The sequence below is a fragment of the Phycodurus eques genome, chromosome 1 (assembly GCF_024500275.1).
Source record: "Phycodurus eques isolate BA_2022a chromosome 1, UOR_Pequ_1.1, whole genome shotgun sequence".
In the NCBI taxonomy this organism is placed as follows: Eukaryota; Metazoa; Chordata; class Actinopteri; order Syngnathiformes; family Syngnathidae; genus Phycodurus; species Phycodurus eques.
In genome coordinates, this window is record NC_084525.1 from 31,285,941 (window position 1) to 31,306,129 (window position 20,189).

At 41.8% G+C, this 20,189-nt stretch overlaps 1 protein-coding gene across 5 annotated transcripts in view; it reads right to left on the reverse strand.

Moving 5' to 3' along the window:
• Positions 1 to 20,189, reverse strand: part of prkcz (protein kinase C, zeta) — a 121,443-nt gene that overhangs the window by 30,178 nt on the left and 71,076 nt on the right. For all 5 annotated transcript variants that reach the window (XM_061687511.1, XM_061687494.1, XM_061687503.1 and 2 more), the window contains 7 exons: positions 13,801 to 13,856; positions 12,298 to 12,492; positions 9,375 to 9,472; positions 8,753 to 8,839; positions 3,124 to 3,259; positions 2,796 to 2,883; positions 2,598 to 2,717 (listed from right to left, as the gene is read on the reverse strand). In XM_061687511.1, coding sequence (XP_061543495.1) covers positions 2,598 to 2,717; positions 2,796 to 2,883; positions 3,124 to 3,259; positions 8,753 to 8,839; positions 9,375 to 9,472; positions 12,298 to 12,492; positions 13,801 to 13,856 — 780 coding nt within the window. The remainder of the gene's footprint in view (positions 1 to 2,597; positions 2,718 to 2,795; positions 2,884 to 3,123; positions 3,260 to 8,752; positions 8,840 to 9,374; positions 9,473 to 12,297; positions 12,493 to 13,800; positions 13,857 to 20,189) is intronic.

Sequence of the window (20,189 nt, forward strand, 5' to 3'; positions counted from 1 at the left end):
AAATCAGGAAAAAAGGAAATGGTGACACATATCCGTTTGAGCCCAAAAAAATATTATTTACATTTTGTGGACAATGTATTCTAATTCAAAACAATCTAATGGTCAAACAGCACCCCAAAATTGATTTACCTCAGAAGTTGCACAGTATTATAAGTAACAGGAAATATGTGTGTGGGGGGGGAATCGCTATATACAGTGGGTACGAAAGTATTCAGACCCCCTTAAAAATGTCCACTCTTTTTTATATTGCACCCATTTTCTAAAATCATTTAAGTTCATTTTTCCACATTAATGTACACACAGCACCCTATATTGACATAAAAAAAGAGAATTGTTAAAATTTTTGCAAATTTATTAAAAAAGAAAAACTGAAATATCACAGAGCCATAAGTATTCAGACCCTTTGCTCAGTATTTAGTAGAAGCACTCTTTTGAGCTAATACAGCCATGAGTCTTCTTGGAAGGTGAACCTTCGGCTCAGTCTGAGGTTCTGAGCACTCTGGAGAAGGTTTTTGTCCAGGATATCTATACGCATTTATCTTTCCTTCGATTGCAACCAGTCTCCCTGTCCCTGCAGCTGAAAAACATACCCATGATGCTGCCACCACCATGCTTCACTTTTGGGACTGTATTGGACAGGTGATGAGCAGTGCCTGGTTTTCTCCACACATGCCACTTAGAATTAAGGCCAACAATTTCTATCTTCGTCTCATCGGACCAGAGAATCTTAATTCCGACTGTCTTGGAGTCCTTCAGATGTTTTTTTGCTTTTGTTTTTTTTTTTTTTAGCAAACTCAATGCGGGCTGTTATGTGTCTTGCAGTGCTGAGAAGAGGCTTCCGTCGAGCTACTCTGCCATAAAGCCCCGACTGGTGGAGGGCTGCAGTGATGGTTGACTTTCTAGAACTTTCTCCCATCTCCCGACTGCATCTCTGGAGCTCAGCCATAGTGATCTTTGGCTTCTTCTTTACCTCTCTCACCAAGGTTCTTCTCCCCCAATTGCTCAGTTTGGCCGGATGGCCAGCTCTAGGAAGGGTTCTAATCATCCCAAACGTCTTCCATTTCAGGATTATGGAGGCCACTGTGCTCTTAGGAACCTTAAGTGCAGCGGAACATTTTGGGTAACCTTGGCCAGATCTGTGCCTTGCCACAATTCTGTCTGTGAGCTCTTCAGGCAGTTCCTTTGACCTCGATTCTCATTTGCTCTGACATGCACTGTGAGCTGTAAGGTCTTATATAGACAGGTATGCGGCTTTCCTAATCAAGTCCAATCAGTATAATCAAACACATCTGGACTCCAATTAAGGTGTAGAACAATTTTCAGGATGATCAGAAGAAATGGACAGGACCCGAGTTAAAAATATGAGTGTCACAGCAAAGGGTTTGAATACTTATGGCTGTGTGATATTTCAGTTTTCTTTTTTAATAAATCAGCAACAATTTCAACAATTAGTTTTTTTATGTCAATATGGGGTGCTCTGTGTACATTAATGTGGGGAAACATGAACTTATTAACAAATGGCTGCAATATAACAAGGAGTGAAAAATGTAAGGGGGTCTTAAAACTTTCTGTACCCACTGTACATGTGGTTTCCTAGAATCCGAGTGTTGATGTATGACTATGAATGTCCGGCAGGTAAATAAGCGAATAAGAAGACTTAATGATGTCAAGTGTTGATACATGAACACAGATCACCTTTGTTATGAGAAGCATCAATGAATGAATGCTAATTAAAATTTAAGGGAAATAAAATTAACCCTGTTAGTGATTGCTGCATTTTAATGAAGCATGCCAGAACAATCTAAGCATGCATTGGCACAGGCATGAATCATTTGAAGCTCAGAGCTCATTTTGATTCCATTCATCCATTTTCTGAGCCGCTTCTTCTCACTAGGGTCATGGGCCTGCTGGAGCCTATCCCAGCTATCATCGGGTAAGAGCGCATGGTACACCCTGAACTGGTTGCCAGCCAATCACAGGGCACATACAAACAAACAACCATTCGCACTCACATTCACACCTATGTGCAATTTAGAGTTGTCAATTAAACTACCATGCATGTTTTTGGGATGTGGGAGGAAACCGGAGTGCCCGGAGAAAACCCACGCAGACATGGGGAGAACATGCAAACTCCACACAGGCGGAGCCGGGGATTGAACCCCGGTCCTCAGAACTGTGAGGCAGACACTCTAACCAGTCGTACACCGTGCCGCCATTTTTATTCCACTGCATTAAATCTGTTTCTTCCACACTCAAACTAAATATCATTAATGCGACAAAGGGGCCTAAATAAACAGTTTTCCGTTTCATTTTGAAATGGCACCAAACAGCCACAAATGTTGCTTTTAGCAAACTTTGTATCTCTCATAACGAAACAACCCCTTAACCTTCGTAAATATTGCTGGAAATAGGCTTAGAGCTTTGCCAGCGATGAAACAGCAATAGATTACATGTGAGTGCAAAAATAAATGTTGGAGATATATTAACACAACAAGTGTTTTTTGTAATTTGTCTATCTTTATCTTTTTCAAACAGTGGTGAAACTGCAAGCTTTGGGCTACAAACCTTAGCTATGGTTCAGTTGCCCCCAAACTGACCTTGAAAGAGGTACTCCTCGGTGTTCATGTCAGGATTGTCAGTGATGATGTCAAACGGGGACCTCCCAGCCATCATTTCAAACATTAGCACGCCTAGGGCCCACCAGTCCACACTGAAGCCTATGTGAGAAAAGAGTGATTTGACAGAGGAGACATTTGGACATAACCTAATCAGGAACCAGTGAGCAGTTTACTAACCATAATCTTCTCCTCTGAGGATTTCTGGTGCAATGTAGTTGGGTGTTCCACAGAAAGTACTGGTCGTGTCACCTGGTCTGATCCCCTCCTGATAGGAGAAATAAAAACATGAGCAAGAGGAATGAACGAATGAAGTTTTCTTTCAGACATAGAGAGGTCCATATCACACACAATACAAACATACAGATATATACATATATGAAATGAAAATAAATAAAATGTGAATTGAAAAAAAAAGGAAAACAGTGTCACGAGTCAATACTGATTGACTACCTTCATTTTCAATCTGCAGTCATCAATCGTGGAAAAAAGTCAAGATGTCTCTTACCTTACACATGCCATAGTCTGTGAGCTTGATGTGTCCATCATGGTCCAAAAGAACATTGTCCAGCTTCAGGTCTCGGTAGATGATGCCTTTCTCATGCAGGAAGTTTAGAGCAATGCAGATTTCAGCAGCATAAAATCTGTTTTGGGGATGATTTGATAATGCAAATATTGGTTTGTGTTGTTTAAATTTCAATCAAAAAATGATAAACCACTATTACTAGTAGGTGATGAACATTTTATGAGTTGAAAAAAAAACTGCATACACGAGAAATTACGGTAGTGTCCTCAGCTCAGCTCAGCTCAGCTCAGCTCCCAAACACTTGGGGCAGCCCTGGCCCAATGGTTAAGATTATCACCTGCCACCATGGGGAACCTAGGTTCAAGACCCCGACTGGACCATCCGACAACATCCCGTGGACTCATGGCTGTGGTGTCCTTGAGCAAGACACTGATACCCAGAAATGCTCCCCGGGCGCTTCAGATGCCCCCTGCTCCAGTGTGTTCCACTAACGTGTATGTGTTCACTGTGATGGTTTAAATGCAGAGAACAAATTTCGTGTGCATGTATGCAAGTTCATGACAATAAAAAATAAAGATGATTCTTCTTATTGAGTGTTGTTAAAATGAAAGATTATGAAACGTTAAACGTGCCCACTGCGATTGGCTGGCAACCAGTTCAGGGTGTAGCCCGCCTCCTGCCCGATGACAGCTGGGATAGGCTCCATCACGCCCGCGACCCTAGTGTGGAGAAGCGGCTCAGAAAATGGATGGATGGATAAACGTGCCCATCCCAACATTTTTGAAACGCGTTGCAGGCATCAAATTCAAAATGAGTGAATATTTACAAAAAACAAAGAGTATCAGTTTGAACATTAAATATCTTTGTCGTGTGTTCAATTGAATATAGGTTTATAAGGATTTGCAAATCATCGTATTCTGTTTTTATTTATTATTTTTTCAACATCCTAACTTCATTGGAATTGGAGTTTGTAATGGAGACCACTGTTGGTTTTGATATTCGTATGAGATGTTGCTATAAATCATCGTTTTTCAGTTTCCCTTTGCATTTATTTTTTATTATTATTATTTTTTTTGTTACATTGAAATGTTTTTTAAATTTTGATTTCTGGATTGGTGTGGTGTGACCCAAGGACAATTCCTAAACTTTTATATTCTGAGCCATAATTTTGTTGCTGCTTCGAGCTGGCATTGTTCTGTGGCGGTAGTGCTCTACTGAGTATCAGTCGGGCATGCGCCAGCCTTGGTATCTCATTGGCAACCCCAGGTGCCTCCATCTAATTGACCAGAAAACCTAATGTACAACCCCATTTCCAATGAAGTTGGGACGCTGTGTTAAACAGAATACAATGATTTGCAAATCATGTTCAACCTATATTTAATTGAATACACTACAAAGACAAGATATTTAATGTTCAAACTGATAACTTTTTTTTTTTTCAGCAAATAATCATTAATTTTATGACTGAAACACGTTCCAAAAAAGCTGGGATAGGTGGCAAAAAAGACTGAGAAAGTTGAGGAATGCTCATCAAACACCTGTTTGGAACATCCCACAGGTGAACAGGCTAATTGGGAACAGGTGGGTGCCATGATTGGGTAGAAAAGGAGCTTCTCTGAATTGCTCAGTCATTTACAAGCAAAGATGGGGCGAGGTTAACATCTTTGTGAACAAGTGCGTGAGAAAATAGTCGAACAGTTTAAGGACAATGTTCCTCAACGTACAATTGCAAGGAATTTCGGGATTTCATCATCTCCTGTCAATAATATCATCAAAACGTTCAGAGAATCTGGAGAAATCACTGCATGTAAGCGGCAAGGCCGAAAACCAACATTGAATGCCCGTGACCTTCGATCCCTCAGGCGGCACTGGATCAAAAACCGACATCAATGTGTAAAGGATATCACCACATGGGCTCAGGAACACTTCAGAAAAACAATGTCAATAAATATAGTTCGGTGCTACATCCGTATGTGCAACTTGAAACTCTACTATGCAAAGCAAAAGCCATTTATCAACAACACCCAGCAACGCCGCCGGCTTCTCTGGGCCCAGAGCTCATCTAAGATGGACTGATGCAAATATGGACGTTGTGTCCTCCGGGCCAAAGAGGAAAAGAACCATCCGGACTGTTATGGACGCAAAAGTTCAAAAGCCAGCATCTGTGATGGTATGGGGCTGTGTTAGTGCCAATGGCATTGAATGTTGATAAAAGAAAAGGTGATGCAACACAGTGGTAAACATGACCCTGTCCCAGCTTTTTTGGAACGTGTTGCAGCCATAAAATTCCAAGTTAATGATTATTTGCTAAAAACAATAAAGTTTATCAGTTTGAATATTACATATCTTGTCTTTGTAGTGTATTCAATTAAATATAGGTGGAACATGATTTTAAAATCATTCTATTCTGTTTTTTTTTATGTTTAACACAATGTCCCAACTTCATTGGAATTGGGGTTGTGTAAAACCATATTAAACCACTGAAAGGTAGGCTAATTTCTAGACTACCAATGTCTGGTTTTGACTTGATTTTTATCTGTGATTTATGCATATTTTGGGTCAACCACATGAACTGAATCAGTCCCGAAAGACAATTTTACTATGATACATATACTGTGTCAGTGAAAATTATAGTAATTGAAAGATAAAAACTTTACTCTATCTGGATTGCATTAATCTGCGACTGGCTGGCGACCAGTTCAGGGTGTACCCCGCCTCTCGCCCGAAGATACCTGGGATAGGCTCCAGCACGCCCCCGACCCTAGTGAGCATAAGCGGTATGGAAAATGGATGGATGGATGGATGGTTTGCATTAATCAGCATTGCTAACAGAACTGACATTTTGGTTTGATTAATGATCTGAAAACCTTACCATGTCATTCAGAATCCTGAGTCAGCTTTTCATGATATTCATTTGTGCAAAACCTTGGCACATTTAATCTCGGTATCATGACTACTAAAATAAACAGTTACATGATAGTTTGTTCATCACAGTATGAGAAGAAATCAGAGAATTCAGGGTTACTTCAAAAGGAAAAAAATCCAATTTAGGGCAAGAATGAAAAGATGATGATAGGAGGCAGTGGTGCCATACTAAAAACCCAAAACATTTATGAACAACTATGACTGATGAAAGGGTAAACGATATTAGAATTCATATTTGCACTCGCTCAACCTGAATAATTTTATTAAAATGTTTGGACTTCATTACTGAAAAAGGCATATCCAATTATGATGTTGGCATGTGTGCTGTCTTTTTACGGACTGATTTCTGACACATTCTTTTTCTAACCACTGTTACGTAAAGCACATGCATTATATGCAGTTAGCAACTATTCACGCAAGGCATCTCTGGGAACTATTTATAAACAGTCCATATGTCTTTACAATATGAATGCTATATAAAGCATCATAATTAGCACACCGTCGTGTTTATTGCAAATAGTTTGTGATTGTGCAGTATGTGCAGCTCATGCTCTGTCAAAGGGAGATAAGCTTCTATAAGATTGGCGGGCCTCCTGTCAGAATGCCTGCTACAAATCCTGAATGTCAAGCACTGAGGAAAAGATCATTTGACAGTGCAATGGTAAATCCCACATTGCTCCCCCACAATTTCACTATGACAGCCTTGATTGTACACAGTTTGTTTCAGTGCTGGCATCCAGACAGTTAGAAGTAGTAGCATGTTCTCAGCAGCACCACCATCGCCCACAGACCACCATGCCCCGTGGCACAGGGGAATGCGTCAGGGCCCTCTAAAAGCACTCCTCATGAATATGTACAATCATTATGAGTTATTAGCATGCTGCTTTGCATATGTACAGCCACTTTCTCCAGAATGCAGATTGGAAGGTCTGACGGGCCCAACAGTGCCTCTCTATATTACTAAGCCTTTGATCCAGCATTTATCAGGGGTTGGAGTGGCCCACAACTAGAAAGGCGGCATGAATAATGGGGGCTCATTATATATTTCAGAGGTGTAAAAAAGAAATGATTTAGTTGGGTGGTGCCAGTGTCCATGAGGAACTGCTCAAGAATGATACTGAGTATGTGTTTGTAAGAAGCACTTACAAGAAGTACATTCTTGAGTAATATTCAAATTGAGTCAGGGTACAAAGAAGGTGCAAATAAATTAAATGGGGGCGTCCCAAAGGGCTGCAATCATTTGCACCAAAAGCAACACCTACACAACTCTCTGCTGCTGGTTTACAGAGGAGCTGCACTCATTAGCAACATTTACAACTAGGTGACACATTGAATGTGCGTTTTAAACAAAGCTGAACTGCTACAATACCCAAACAGCAATTGCAGCCATAACTATTCACCATAACTACTACTACTGACCAGGTGCTCTTAAGCAGGGGCGAGGGAACACCTCCACCTCCCTAGTTTAAGATCTACAGCCAGGTTTGCACGCCCCTTTCAGTCTGACATCTCTCCTTGCTTGCCTGCATTTGTGTGATCTGGTTCACTGTGTGGTGTGCAACAAGTATATAGCAGAGTGTGACTTGACTTTCTCCATGACTATAATACATTACAGTAGTCAGCTCAAGATGGTAAACTGAGTGTGCTGTGAAAGGTGAGTCCAATTCATCCAAGTTTACATAGCAGTACCCATAAATCAAACCAAACATGAATAACAAACATTTTCAATTTGGATTTAGTAGGTTAATTGACAACTCTAAATTGTGAATGTGAGTGCGAATGGTTGTTTGTTTGTATGTGCCCTGCGATTGGCTGGCAACCAGTTCAGGGTGTACCCTGCCTCCTGCCCGATGATAGCTGGGATAGGCTCCAGCACACCCGCGACCCGAGTGAGTAGAAGCGGCTCAGAAAATGGATGGATTTAGTTGTCGCAGAAGGGCCAGTTCTCATTTTGAGCACTGCTAATGTGCCATTGAACAAGGCACCAGATCAGAATCATCTTTAATGGCGAACACACACAAGGAATTTGTCTCTTTTCCCCGATCTCCAACTACTATGTGTGCGTGTTCATTTGTAGCCCCGCTCGCTCTGAAATCATCTCATTAGTACATGTTCATCAGAGCCTGCTTGTGTGGATTTTATGACATTTCATTTGGTTGCTGGTTAATTTAAAGTATAAAAGTGGATCTCCACAAGTAGGACAAATAAAGTTTTCCTTAGCAGCTGCTGGGACTTTTGCAGATGAACAGAAACAGTTCCAAATATCAGTCATTTTAGAACAAGGACATTCGAGGATCTGACGTCGACTGTCCAAATTTTGAATCCTAATTAAAAGCTTTGGGCTGTCCTAAAGAGGGCTAGGAAAGATGCCCTTGGAATTTCTGGGGGTAGTTTTAGCAAGGAATAGTGAGGAAAATATTGCCAGACTATACAACAGACTTTGAGACATCTATTACGTATAACATTTGCACACTTGCAACCACATTATTAAAGAGTTTTTGTTGTTGTTTTTCAACTGAATTGTGCACAAGAACCTGGCAGAGTCCAGAGGTGGGTAATAAACCTCTTATAACCGCAGTATTTAAAAAAAGTTAGTATCAGACGGGGAATAAAATTTGTAACTCTTATTATAAGGACAAGTACAGCTTGGTGATGCAAACTGATGTCACAAAGCCTTAATCCTTACCGTGCATGCTCTTCAGGGAGCTTTCTTTGTCGTTGCATATGAAACATCAAGTCCCCACCATTCACATATTCAATCACAAGAAATAACCTAGAAAATTAGAAGGAGAGTTACTGGGGACGGGCAGGTGCATTATTGAAAAGCAATACTTGTGTTTTTAAAAAAGGTCTAGCACTTGAGCACATTCCTTGTAATGTCAAGATGAACAACCAAGCATGCAAAAGAGCAATTAATGACTTGATCCAAATAAAATTTTAACTTGAAATGTCCACTTTCAGATAAATAGACATTCATCCTCAACCCTTCGATTTAATATTAATATATATATATATATATACATATATATATATATATATATATATATATATATATATATATATATATATATAAATATTTATAATATAGCACTGATCGTACAGACTCTAGACCAGGCTTACCAGCTACAATCAGGCCATTTGTTGTCAGATATCTATAATTAGTTTGTTTTGTGAATCATACAGAAATAAAGGTACATAAGCATTATTCTCAAAGTGACACACTTAGTGAACTGCAAATCCAAGCTGTAAGTAAAAAAACATAGCTGTATTAATAAGGGTAAGTTCATAATAAGTGTCAGCGTTCTTACCGACTTTCCGTCTGGAAACAGGAGTGGAGGCCCACTAAGAATGGATTTGTGGAGGCTTGCTCAAACACATGCTTCTCTGTCTGCACCCAGTCAATATCCTGCAGAGATTATAAATGAAGGCTCAATACAGTTTCTCTTTGGTAAATCAGTCATCACTAAATGATGATGTAATTGTGCTTTGAATAAACATTAAAATTGTGTTGTCACTGTACATATGGATTTGTGTTAAAATAACTGGATTACTATGACAAGTACCGTGGAACCTTTTAAACGTCGTACGGTTCAGGATTCTACAAAAACACTAATCATACACCTTGAATTACTCATATTGAAAGACTGCACCTTTAAATCATCACACATGTTGGCTGACTGTTTAATCATTTCAAATCTTTAACTGTGGTTAATTATTTTATATACTTGTATCTACAGTTAAGCATGTTAAAATGCTGCTTGAAAATAGCTTGCATGGTTAATAAAAGTTTTACGATTACCCAGAACAGTTTATTTCCATTTCCTGCTTTGTTTTTGTTTCATCATGAATAATAGCATTTCAGTATTACAATTCAAGATTTCCCTCTGCATTGCAGGAGTAAAATAGAAATACTAAAGTGCAGTAAAATATGCCTTATATAATTAATGCATGTTACGTGTTTTATTCTCCAACACCACATTTATTTTAGCTATAGAAATTTGTGTGTGGGCGGCACGGTGGACAACTGGTTAGAGCGTCAGCCTCACAGTTCTGAGGACCCGGGTTCAATCCCCGGCTCCGCCTGTGTGGAGTTTGCATGTTCTCCCCGTGCCTGCGTGGGTTTTCTCCGGGCACTCCGGTTTCCTCCCACATCCCAAAAACATGCATTAATTGGAGACTCTAAAAATTGCCCGTAGGTGTGACTGTGAGTGTGAATGGGTGTTTGTTTGTTTGTGCCCTGCGATTGGCTGGCAACCAGTTCAGGGTATACCCCGCCTCCTGCCCGATGACAGCTGGGATAGGCTCCAGCACCCCCGCGACCCTAGTGAGGAGAAGCGGCTCAGAAAATGGATGGATGGAAATCTGTGTGTGTTTAGTCTGCGGTACAGCAATTTATGTTTCTTCTTAAATTGTCATTCAGCTGACGAGGTCAATATTTTATATGAGCTACAACAGAGTGTCTCTGAAATACAAGAAACCGACACCATATAGTTCATTTATGGCACAAAAGGCAACCTATGTTGTGCTTATGATCCCAAATTCCTGGTCAATCCCCAAGTACTTGAGGTATTTATAATTATGCTCATTATACTATAGAAATGTATGCCCTATTGGTACTTTCGTCTTCTTTAGTACTTTGTAGTCAATTTTGTGCAAAGCTTGTTACACACCCACTTTGATGGCAGGCATTACAGTGCTTTAGAGATTAATAATTAAACTAATGTGCGCGTATAGGACCATTAATAAATAAAAACAAGATGTCTAATCAAGCCAGACAATGATTGATTGCAATAGAACATTTTCTTGGCCAAGGACTTTTTGATTTAAAATCTATGGTACTAAACCAATGTCTGTTGTGGTCTTTCTTATTAATTCATACATGTATCGCTGTTGTTGCAACACATGTATTTATTGAAAGTTTGGGCACTACATTTGTAGAGTCTTGGGCTAGAAAAAGTCTGGAAAACCTTGCTGTTCAATTCTCCAGTTCTGAAGGGATCATTAAATGACCTACACCGCCATCTAGTGGCTTTGTAAAACATGATACATCCCTGTATTCGACAGTTAGTACCAAATACTGATAGAAAAACAGCCTTTTAAAAAAATTGCATGTTTGGGGGAATATTTATCTTTGATGAACAGATACATTATACACTATTTAATGGGTCTTAACACAATCTAACATGCATATTTTAACCATACAAGACCTTTATTTTCTCAAGGGACAAAACTCATCAAAAGATGAATTATCTTTAAAATGATTTTATATTGTGGTTTTCTGTTGATTTTAGACTAAGATTTATAAGTAGCTCCACATGCTTCATCTGTTTAAGCATGGACATGATAAGCTATAGTTCGTAAAAATATGTCAGTTCAAACAAACACCTCAAAGCTTTACTAATGATCTATACATGGAGCCCAAATAGTACTCCTATTATTTCAAATGTTCACTCATTGATTAATTCATTCATTTTCCGTACCACTTATTCTCACTAGGGTCGCAGGCGTGCTGTAGCCTATCCCGGCTATCTTTGGGCGAGAAGCGCGTACACCCTGAACTGGTTCGCCAGCCAATTGCAGGGCACATATAAACAAACAACCATTCGCACTCACATTCACACCTACGGGCACTTTATAGTCTTCAATTAACCTACCATGCATGTTTTTAGGATGTGGGAGGAAATCGGAGTACCCGGAGAAAACCCACGCAGGCACGGGGGAGAACATGCAAACTCCACACAGGGGAGGCCGGATTCGAACCCAGGTCATCAAAACTGTTGAGGTAGATGTGCTAACCAGTCGGCCAACGTACCGTCATTTTTTTCTTCAAATGTTTGTTAATTTTAATATTTGTGCATCAGATACCATAAAACCTAATTATTTCAATGAGGCTCAGAGGAATAGATATCTATAGAAATCCACATTATACAACTTTGACATTTTTATTTTATTTTTTTAAATTACATCTTGGGTATAAGCATGCAAGGTTCCATGACGTTGTGACTACTCGGGGCAATGTTGTATAATCAGTTCAGTGCAGTTTGTATTATGATGACATTTTATTTATTTTATTTTTTTAAACATGGAGTTTAAATATTTTTCCAAACCACCAAACATTGTTGATAAAAGGTTACTAGGATGATGAGAAAATAAAACTCGTAAAATAAGTGATCAAATATATCTGGATTGATGTAGGAATTCATTCGCAATGACCCTGTCGTGTGGCCTCACCTCATCGTCATGAACCAGCTCCTTCTTCACCACCTTCATGGCATAAACCTGATCATTCTTCTTTAAGCGGACCAGCAGCACCTTGGCATAACTGCCACGCCCAATAACTCGGATCAGGTCGAAGTCTGCTAACCCCAGAACAAGGCCTTGAGACAGCTTGATACCATCGATTCCATCCACCACTGATTTAATGTCCTTGGGTGAAGTAGAAGGGTGAAGTGTGTACAGTGTCTGCATACTTTCAATATACAGTAGATCAAGTAGTTTCTATTTGGATATTTCTTGCCTCTGTTTTAGATGAATACCCAAACAAAAGTTACATGCGTTAAAACGGGTATTACTGTCACTGTATATCATATGGCGTGTACACTCCCCTGCAAATGTATTAGCACAGTGAGGCCAGGTCCTTTTTTTTCTGGCGACTGAAAACATTTGGATTTGATGTCAAAAGATGAATATGAGACCAAAGGGCAACAGTACCACTTTTATTTCCAGTTACTGTACATCTGGATCTGATACACAACTTGGAGACAGTCACTGAGTTACTGTATTTGTTTGTCTCCTCTTTAGCAGGTAAAAGGTACAGCAGGTAAAAGGAGGGTTTAAGTCTGGAGATTGACTAGTTCATTTCTTTCATTTCGGCGATGTGTTATTGGTCATGACCTTACGGCATGATCAAAGATCTCTCAATCAGTTTGGTTGAATCTGAGTTTCCAGACAGAATGTTTCTGCACACGGTCGAGTTGAGACTTTAGCCTTTCTATCCCTTTTTAAAGGTCTATATTTGTCTCATCAGTCTATACAGATTTGTCCCAGATTTTATTTAGGCTAATTTTTGGCAAATTCCAGCCCCTCTATTCTTTTAGCCAATGAGTGGCTTCTTCTGGTGCAGCATTTATACTTGCTGATGAAGTCTTTTGCAAACAGTAAATCACTCGCAGAGGGTGTTGCTGATTTCCCTAACAGTTGTTTTGGGACTTTACAGTTTTCCCTGATCTGCCACTTAGATATCTGTTACCAAGTGCAAGTTTCATTCTTCAGGACATTCCAAATGTTTGCATTTGCTGTGGCCAATGTTTGTGTAATGGCTCACGCTGATTTTCCATCTTCTCTCAACTTCACGTTTTTTTTTCACCCATAGAAAACAACTCTTTGGTTTTAATGTTGGTTACACATCAAACTAGTATATCCACCCTTCCACTCTAGTGTGTGCCACTAAAGAGCTGTATTTACTACTATGATGGGTTAAAGGAAGACGACACATTTCATGAATATGCATGCACTCATGACAATAAAAAAAATATGTTTCACAAATACCTGAAAATATAAGCTGAATTTTGAAAATATTCAAAATATTCATTTCCTCATGTCAACACCAAACGTCTTCAGTCCACAACAAAAAAGAAGAAAAAAAAGGAATTTACCTCACTGTTTCAATAATTTTAGAGGGCAATTTGCAAAAAAAAACCAAAAAAAAAAACGATCATAGTAACTACCCCTTACCTGCACATCTGTCTCTTCTAGTTTGTCCACTGTACAGTTGTGTGGTAAATACGGTCCTGCAATGACAATTACACACTTGAAAAATGTTTTTTTGCACATGGCTATGTGTGGCAATGGCTGCATTGACGCAGGGAGTCCTTAGTTTAGGACTGAGTTCTGCATCTACAACGGCGAGGTAACTCAATTCCAAGTCGTTATGCAACATTGTCCATCAGTAACACAGTACGTAAATCAATTACAGTACATACAGTGCCGTGAAAAGGTATTGGCTCCCTTTTCAAATTCTAATGTTTGCATAGTTTCCTGACTTAATGTTTAAGATCAAACAAAAAAAATGTAAATATGGGACAAATATAACCCAAGTGAACTTAAAATGTTGTTCTCAGATGGTAATTTCACTTATTAAGGAAAAGAAAATATTCAAAGTTACCTGGCCCTGTGTGAAAAAGTAATGCCCCCTAAACATAATAACTGGTTGGGCCACCCTCAGCAGCAACAACTGAAATCAAGTATTTTCTATAACTGGCAATGAGTCTCACATCTCTGTGGCGATATTTTGGCCCACTCTTCCCTGCAGAATTGTTTGAATTCAGCATAATTGGAGGATTTTTGAGCATGAACGGCCTTTTTAAGGTCACCCCATTGCATTTCAATCGGATTCAGGGCCCCCGATTCAGGGCCCCCGCAGAGAATATTTGAGATTTTAACATAAATTAAGCAATCTGGAGGACTTCAAGCAGAAAAACATTTATTTACACCGCTCAAGTACATGTTGATGTACAAATTTAAGATTCAAATTAAATTTGCCTCATTTCTTTGCTTTTTTTGTTTTGGCCTCCAATTTGAGCCAGGCACATCTCCACCTGCACCTGATGCCTGCTTCAAGCTGTGCCACATCAATAGCATCCTCCTCTTTCAGCACTCTCATTCTGGAAAAGAATTGACTAAAATCATTGTCTGTTTCACGTAATTTTTCACTATTACCATCTTCGAAGGCTAATCCCAAATGCATCCTCCAGAGAATATTTTTGTTGTTGTTTTTTTTTTTTTTTTTGGACCATTTCTGAATTTGAAGTGAGTTCATTCTGTGTTGTTGCCTTCACAGAAACGATGACCTTCCCAAAATGGCCACTACGGAGGCACGACAATCAGCCGGGCTGGCTTATCTAGTGTTCATACCTATGCTCGAGAAGCCCAATAGAAGACGTGTGAGCTCATGTGACGTTCTTGTGTCGTTTGATTGGTGAACTAGACTTAAACGTCACTAGCGCTTAAACTGGATTGGAGCAAATAGGGCCCGATGCGGAAGTCGAAGTCTCCCTCACGAAATAGTTGATAATCAAGCAATAATTGAAAGTAGAGAGCGACATTTAGATCATTGAAATAGAGTAAGAGTACCGTTACTTCTTAACAGCTGAAGGGGCTGAAGTGTTTTTTTCTGGTGTCGTAAACTCCTGTGACTCCAAAGCAGGTCCAGAGCGCACAGGCGGAACCTCAGGCCGATGCACTTTCACATATTAGTCCGCCGCGAAGTAATATTCAGAAATTACATCTGCATGTGGATGGTGGATGTGTGGAATGGATCTCGCTGCCAGCGTTCAAGGAGTACGAAACAGCCAATGACGTGAGGGATGGCGACCCCCCTCCCCCCCAGGAAAAACTCATCGGATCTGTACGATTAACGTAAATGGCCTATTTTGAGTTCAAAACGGTGAATTTCGCCAAAAGGGGACTGATTTGCATGTATGAATGAAACACCCCCTCCTCGGGCCTTCATCTGATCGTGGTGGAGGGATTTGTGTGTCCCAATGATCCGAGGAGAGTGCTCCCGCTGGGGACTCCATCGTTCTACTGGGGGACTTCAATGCCTACGTAGTCAATGACAGCGAGACCTGGAAGGGCATGATTAGGAGGAACGGCCCCCCGATCAGGACCCGAGTGGTGTTCTGTTATTGGACTTCTGCGCTCACCACGGATTGACCAGAATGAACACCATGTTCAAGCATAAGGGTGTCCACACGTGCACTTGGCACCAGGACACCCTAGGTCGCAGTTCGATTATCGACTTTGTGGTCGTGTCATCGGACTTGCGGCCGCATGTCTTGGACACTTGGGTGAAGAGAGGGGCGGCGCTGTCAACTGATCACCACCTGGTGGTGAGTTGGCTCTAATGGTGGGGGAAGATGCTGGTCCGACCTGGCAGGCCCAAACGCATTGTGAGGGTTTGCTGGTAATGTCTGGCAGAATCCCCTGTCAGAAGGAGTTTCACCCACATCTCATGGGAGGCGGGGGACATTGTGTCCGAGTGGACCATGTTCTGCGCCTCCATTGCCGAGGTGGCCGACCAGAGCTGAGCTGTGGCCGTGGCCTGTCGAGTCGGAAATCCCCAAACCCGTTGGTGGACACCAGCGATGAGGGATTCCGTCAAGCTGAAGAAGGAGTCCTTTTTGTCCTGTGGGAATCCTGAGGCAGCTGATGGGTACTGGCTCCACACCCTCGGCAGGTTCATCAAGGGTGCATGTGAGTTCACCCAACCGGTCTACATGTGTTTGGTGGACTTGGAGAAGGCGTTCGACCGTGTCCCTCGGGGTGTCCTGTGGAGCGTGCTTCAGTATGGGGTGCGGAACCCCCTGATACGGGCTGTTTGGTCCCTGTACGACCAGTGTCAAGAGTTTGTCCGTATTGCCGGCAGTAAGTCAGACTCGATTCTGGTGAGGGTTGGACTCTGCCAAGGCTGCCCTCTGTCACCGATTCTGTTCATAACGTTTATGGACAGAATTTTGAGGCGCAGCCCAGGCGTAGAGGGGGTCCAGTTTGGTGGCCTCAGTATTGCATCTTTGCTTTTTGCAGATGATGTGGTTCTGTTGGCTTCATCAAGCCGTGATCGACAACTCTCACTGGAGCGGTTCGCAGCCGAGTGTGAAGCGACTGGGATGAGAATCAGCACCTCCAAATCCGAGACCATGGTCCTCAGACGGAAAAGGGTGGAGTGCCCTCTCCGGGTCGGGGATGAGATCCTCCGCCAAGTGGAGGAGTTCAAGTATCTTGGGGTCTTGTTCACGAGTGAGGGAAGAATGGATCGGGAGACTGACAGGCGGATCAGTGCAGCGTCTGCAGTGATGCGGACTTTGTAGCGGTCCGTTTTGGTGAAGAAGGCCCTGAGCCGAAAGGTCAGTCAATCTACGTTCCTACCCTCACCTATGGTCACGAGCTGTGGGTCGTGACCGAAAGAACAAGATCCCGGATATAAGTGGCCAAAATTAGTTTCCTCTCCAGGGTTTCCGGGCTCTCCATTAGAGATAGGGTGAGAAGCTCGGTCATCCGGGAGGGGCTCAGAGTAGAGCCGCAGCTCCTCCTTGGCACGTCCCACCAGGAGGAGACACTGGGGCTGACCCAGGACACGCTGGAGAGACTACGTCTCTCGGCTGGCCTGGAAATGCCTCGGGATCCCCTCGGAAGAGCTGGAGGAAGTGGCTGGGGAGTGGGAAGTCTGGGCTTCGCTGCTAAAGCTACTGCCCCCATGACCCGACCTCGAATAAGCGGAAGAAAATGGATGGATGGAACGAGACACACACCTTCCAAAAAGCTCAAATTTTATCTCATCAATCTATATAATATTCTCCCAAAAGTCTCCCAGATGTTGTTTTGTAAAACTACGAGCCTTTATGTTCTTTTTCGTCTGCAGTGGTTTTCACCTTGGAACTCTGCAATGAATGCCATTTTTGCCCAGTCTCTTCCTTCTTGTTGTGTCATGTACACTAACTTTAACTGAGGCAAGGGAGGCCTGCAGTTCGTTAGAAGTTGTCCTGAGTTCTTTTGTGCCCTCCTGGATGAGTCACTGTTGTTCTCTTGGGGTAATCTTTGCAGGCCGGCCACTCCTGGGAAGGTTCACTGCTGTTTCATGTTTTCTCCATGTGAGGATAATACCTCTCCCTATGGTTCGTTGGAATCCTAAAGCTATAGAAATATCTTTTGTAACCTTTTGCAGACTGATAGATGTCAATTACTTTATTTCTCGACTGTTCTGGAATTTCTTTGGATCATGTCATTTTGTTGCATCTTTTTTAGATCTTTTGCCTGACTTGATTTTGTCGGGACAGATTCTGTTTAAGCGATTTCTTGATTGCCTTACCTCCAGCTCTGGATGTAAGGCTTGAGTGTGATCAGCAGAGGTGGGAACAAGTCATTGCTTTGCAAGTCACAAGTCTCAAGTCTTTGCCCTCAAGTCGAGACATGCAAGTCCTGAGTCAAGTCCTTTTGAGTAATTTTAACAACAAAATAAAACCATTTTAATATATAATATTGATATATTTAATGAATATGTATATATTATATACTGCATTTATATATTTTATAAATTTTAAAATCCATATTTATTCATCAAAAGTTCTTCTTCTTTTCCTTTCGGGTTGTCCCGTTAGGGGTCGCCACAGCGCGTCATCCTTTTCCATGTAAGCCTATCTCCTGCATCCTCCTCTCGAACACCAACTGCCGTCATGTCTTCCCTCACGACATCCATCAACCTTCTCTTTGGTCTTCCTATAGCTCTCTTGCCTGGCAGCTCCATCCTCATCATCCTTCTAACAATGTACTCACTATTTGTCCTCTGGACGTGTTCAAACCATTGAAGTCTGCTCTCTCTAACTTTGTCTCCAAAACATCGAACCTTGGCTGTCCCTCTGATGAGCTCATTTCTAATTTTATCCAACCTGGTCACTCTGAGAGCGAGCCTCAACATCTTCCTTTGCGCCACCTCCAGCTTTGCTTCCTGTTGTCTCTTCAGTGCCACTGTCTCTAATCCGTCCATCATGGCTGGCCTTACCACTGTTTTATAAACTTTGCCCTTCATCCTAGCAGAAACTCTTCTGTCACATAACACACCTGACACCTTCCTCCACCCGTTCCAACCTGCTTGGACCCGTTTCTTCACTTCCTGACCACACTCACCATTGCTCTGGACGGTTGACCCCAAGTATTTAAAGTCATCCACCCTTGCTATCTCTTCTCCCTGTAGCCTCACTCTTCCCCCACCAACCCTCTCATCCATGCACATATATTCTGTTTTACTTCGGCTAATCTTCATTCCTCTTCTTTCCAGTGCATGCCTCCATCTTTCTAACTGTTCCTCTAGCTGCTCCCTGCTTTCACTGCATATCACAATGTTATCTGCAAACATCTTGGTCCACGGGGATTGCAGTCTAACCTCATCTGTTAGTCTATCCATCACCACTGCAAAAAGGAAGGGGCTCAGGGCTGATCCCTGATGCAGTCCCACGTCCACCTTAAATTCGTCTGTCACACCTACAGCACACCTCACCGCTGTTCTGCTGCCCTCGTACATGTCCTGTATTATTCTAACATACTTCTCTGCCACTCCAGACTTCCGCACGCAGTACCACAGTTCCTCTCTGGGTACTCTGTCATAAGCTTTCTCTAGATCTACAAAGACACAATGTAGCTCCTTCTGACCTTCTCTGTACTTTTCCATCAACATCCTCAAGGCAAATAATGCATCTGTGGTACTCTTTCTCGGCATGAAACCATACTGTTGCTCGCAAATACTCACTTCTGTCCTGAGTCTAGCCTCCACTACTCTTTTCCATAACTTCATTGTGTGGCTCATCAACTTTATTCCTCTGTAGTTGCCACAGCTCTGCACATCACCTTTGTTCTTAAAAATGGGCACCAGTACACTTTTCCTCCATTCCTCAGGCATCTTCTCACGCACTAGAATTCTATTGAACAAGCTGGTCAAAAACTCCACAGCCACCTCTCCTAGATGCTTCCATACCTCCACAGGAATGTCATCAGGAACAACTTGCCTTTCCATTTTTCATCCTCTTTAATGCCTTTTTCTTTTGACATTCTTAGCCAACTCTTCTTTTAAAATAACCCTGACTCCATTTCTCTTCCCATCTACACCATGGTAATATAATTTAAACCCTGCCCCTAAACTTCTAGCCTTACCGCCTTTCTACCTGGTCTCCTGGACACACAATATATCAACCTTTCTCCTAATCATCATGTCAACCAACTCCCGAGATTTTCCTGGCATAGTCCCAACATTCAAAGTCCCGACATTCAGTTTTAGGCTCTGTGCTTTCCTCTTCTCTTTCTGCCGAAGAACCCGCCAACGGCGCCCTGCAGGTTTACGGCCCCGGTGGCGGACATTGTTAACCCGGGCCACGACCGATCCGGTATGGAATTCTTTGGATGAACGCTCATATTTGTTTGGCAAAGTTTCAAGCCAGATGCCCTTCCTGACGCAACCCTCTGCATTTATCCGCGCTTGGGACCGGCCTACAGTTTGCACTGACTTGTGCCCCCCATAGGGCTGCATTATATTAATTCATCAAAACAAATTTGATAAACAACTGCATTGAACCTTT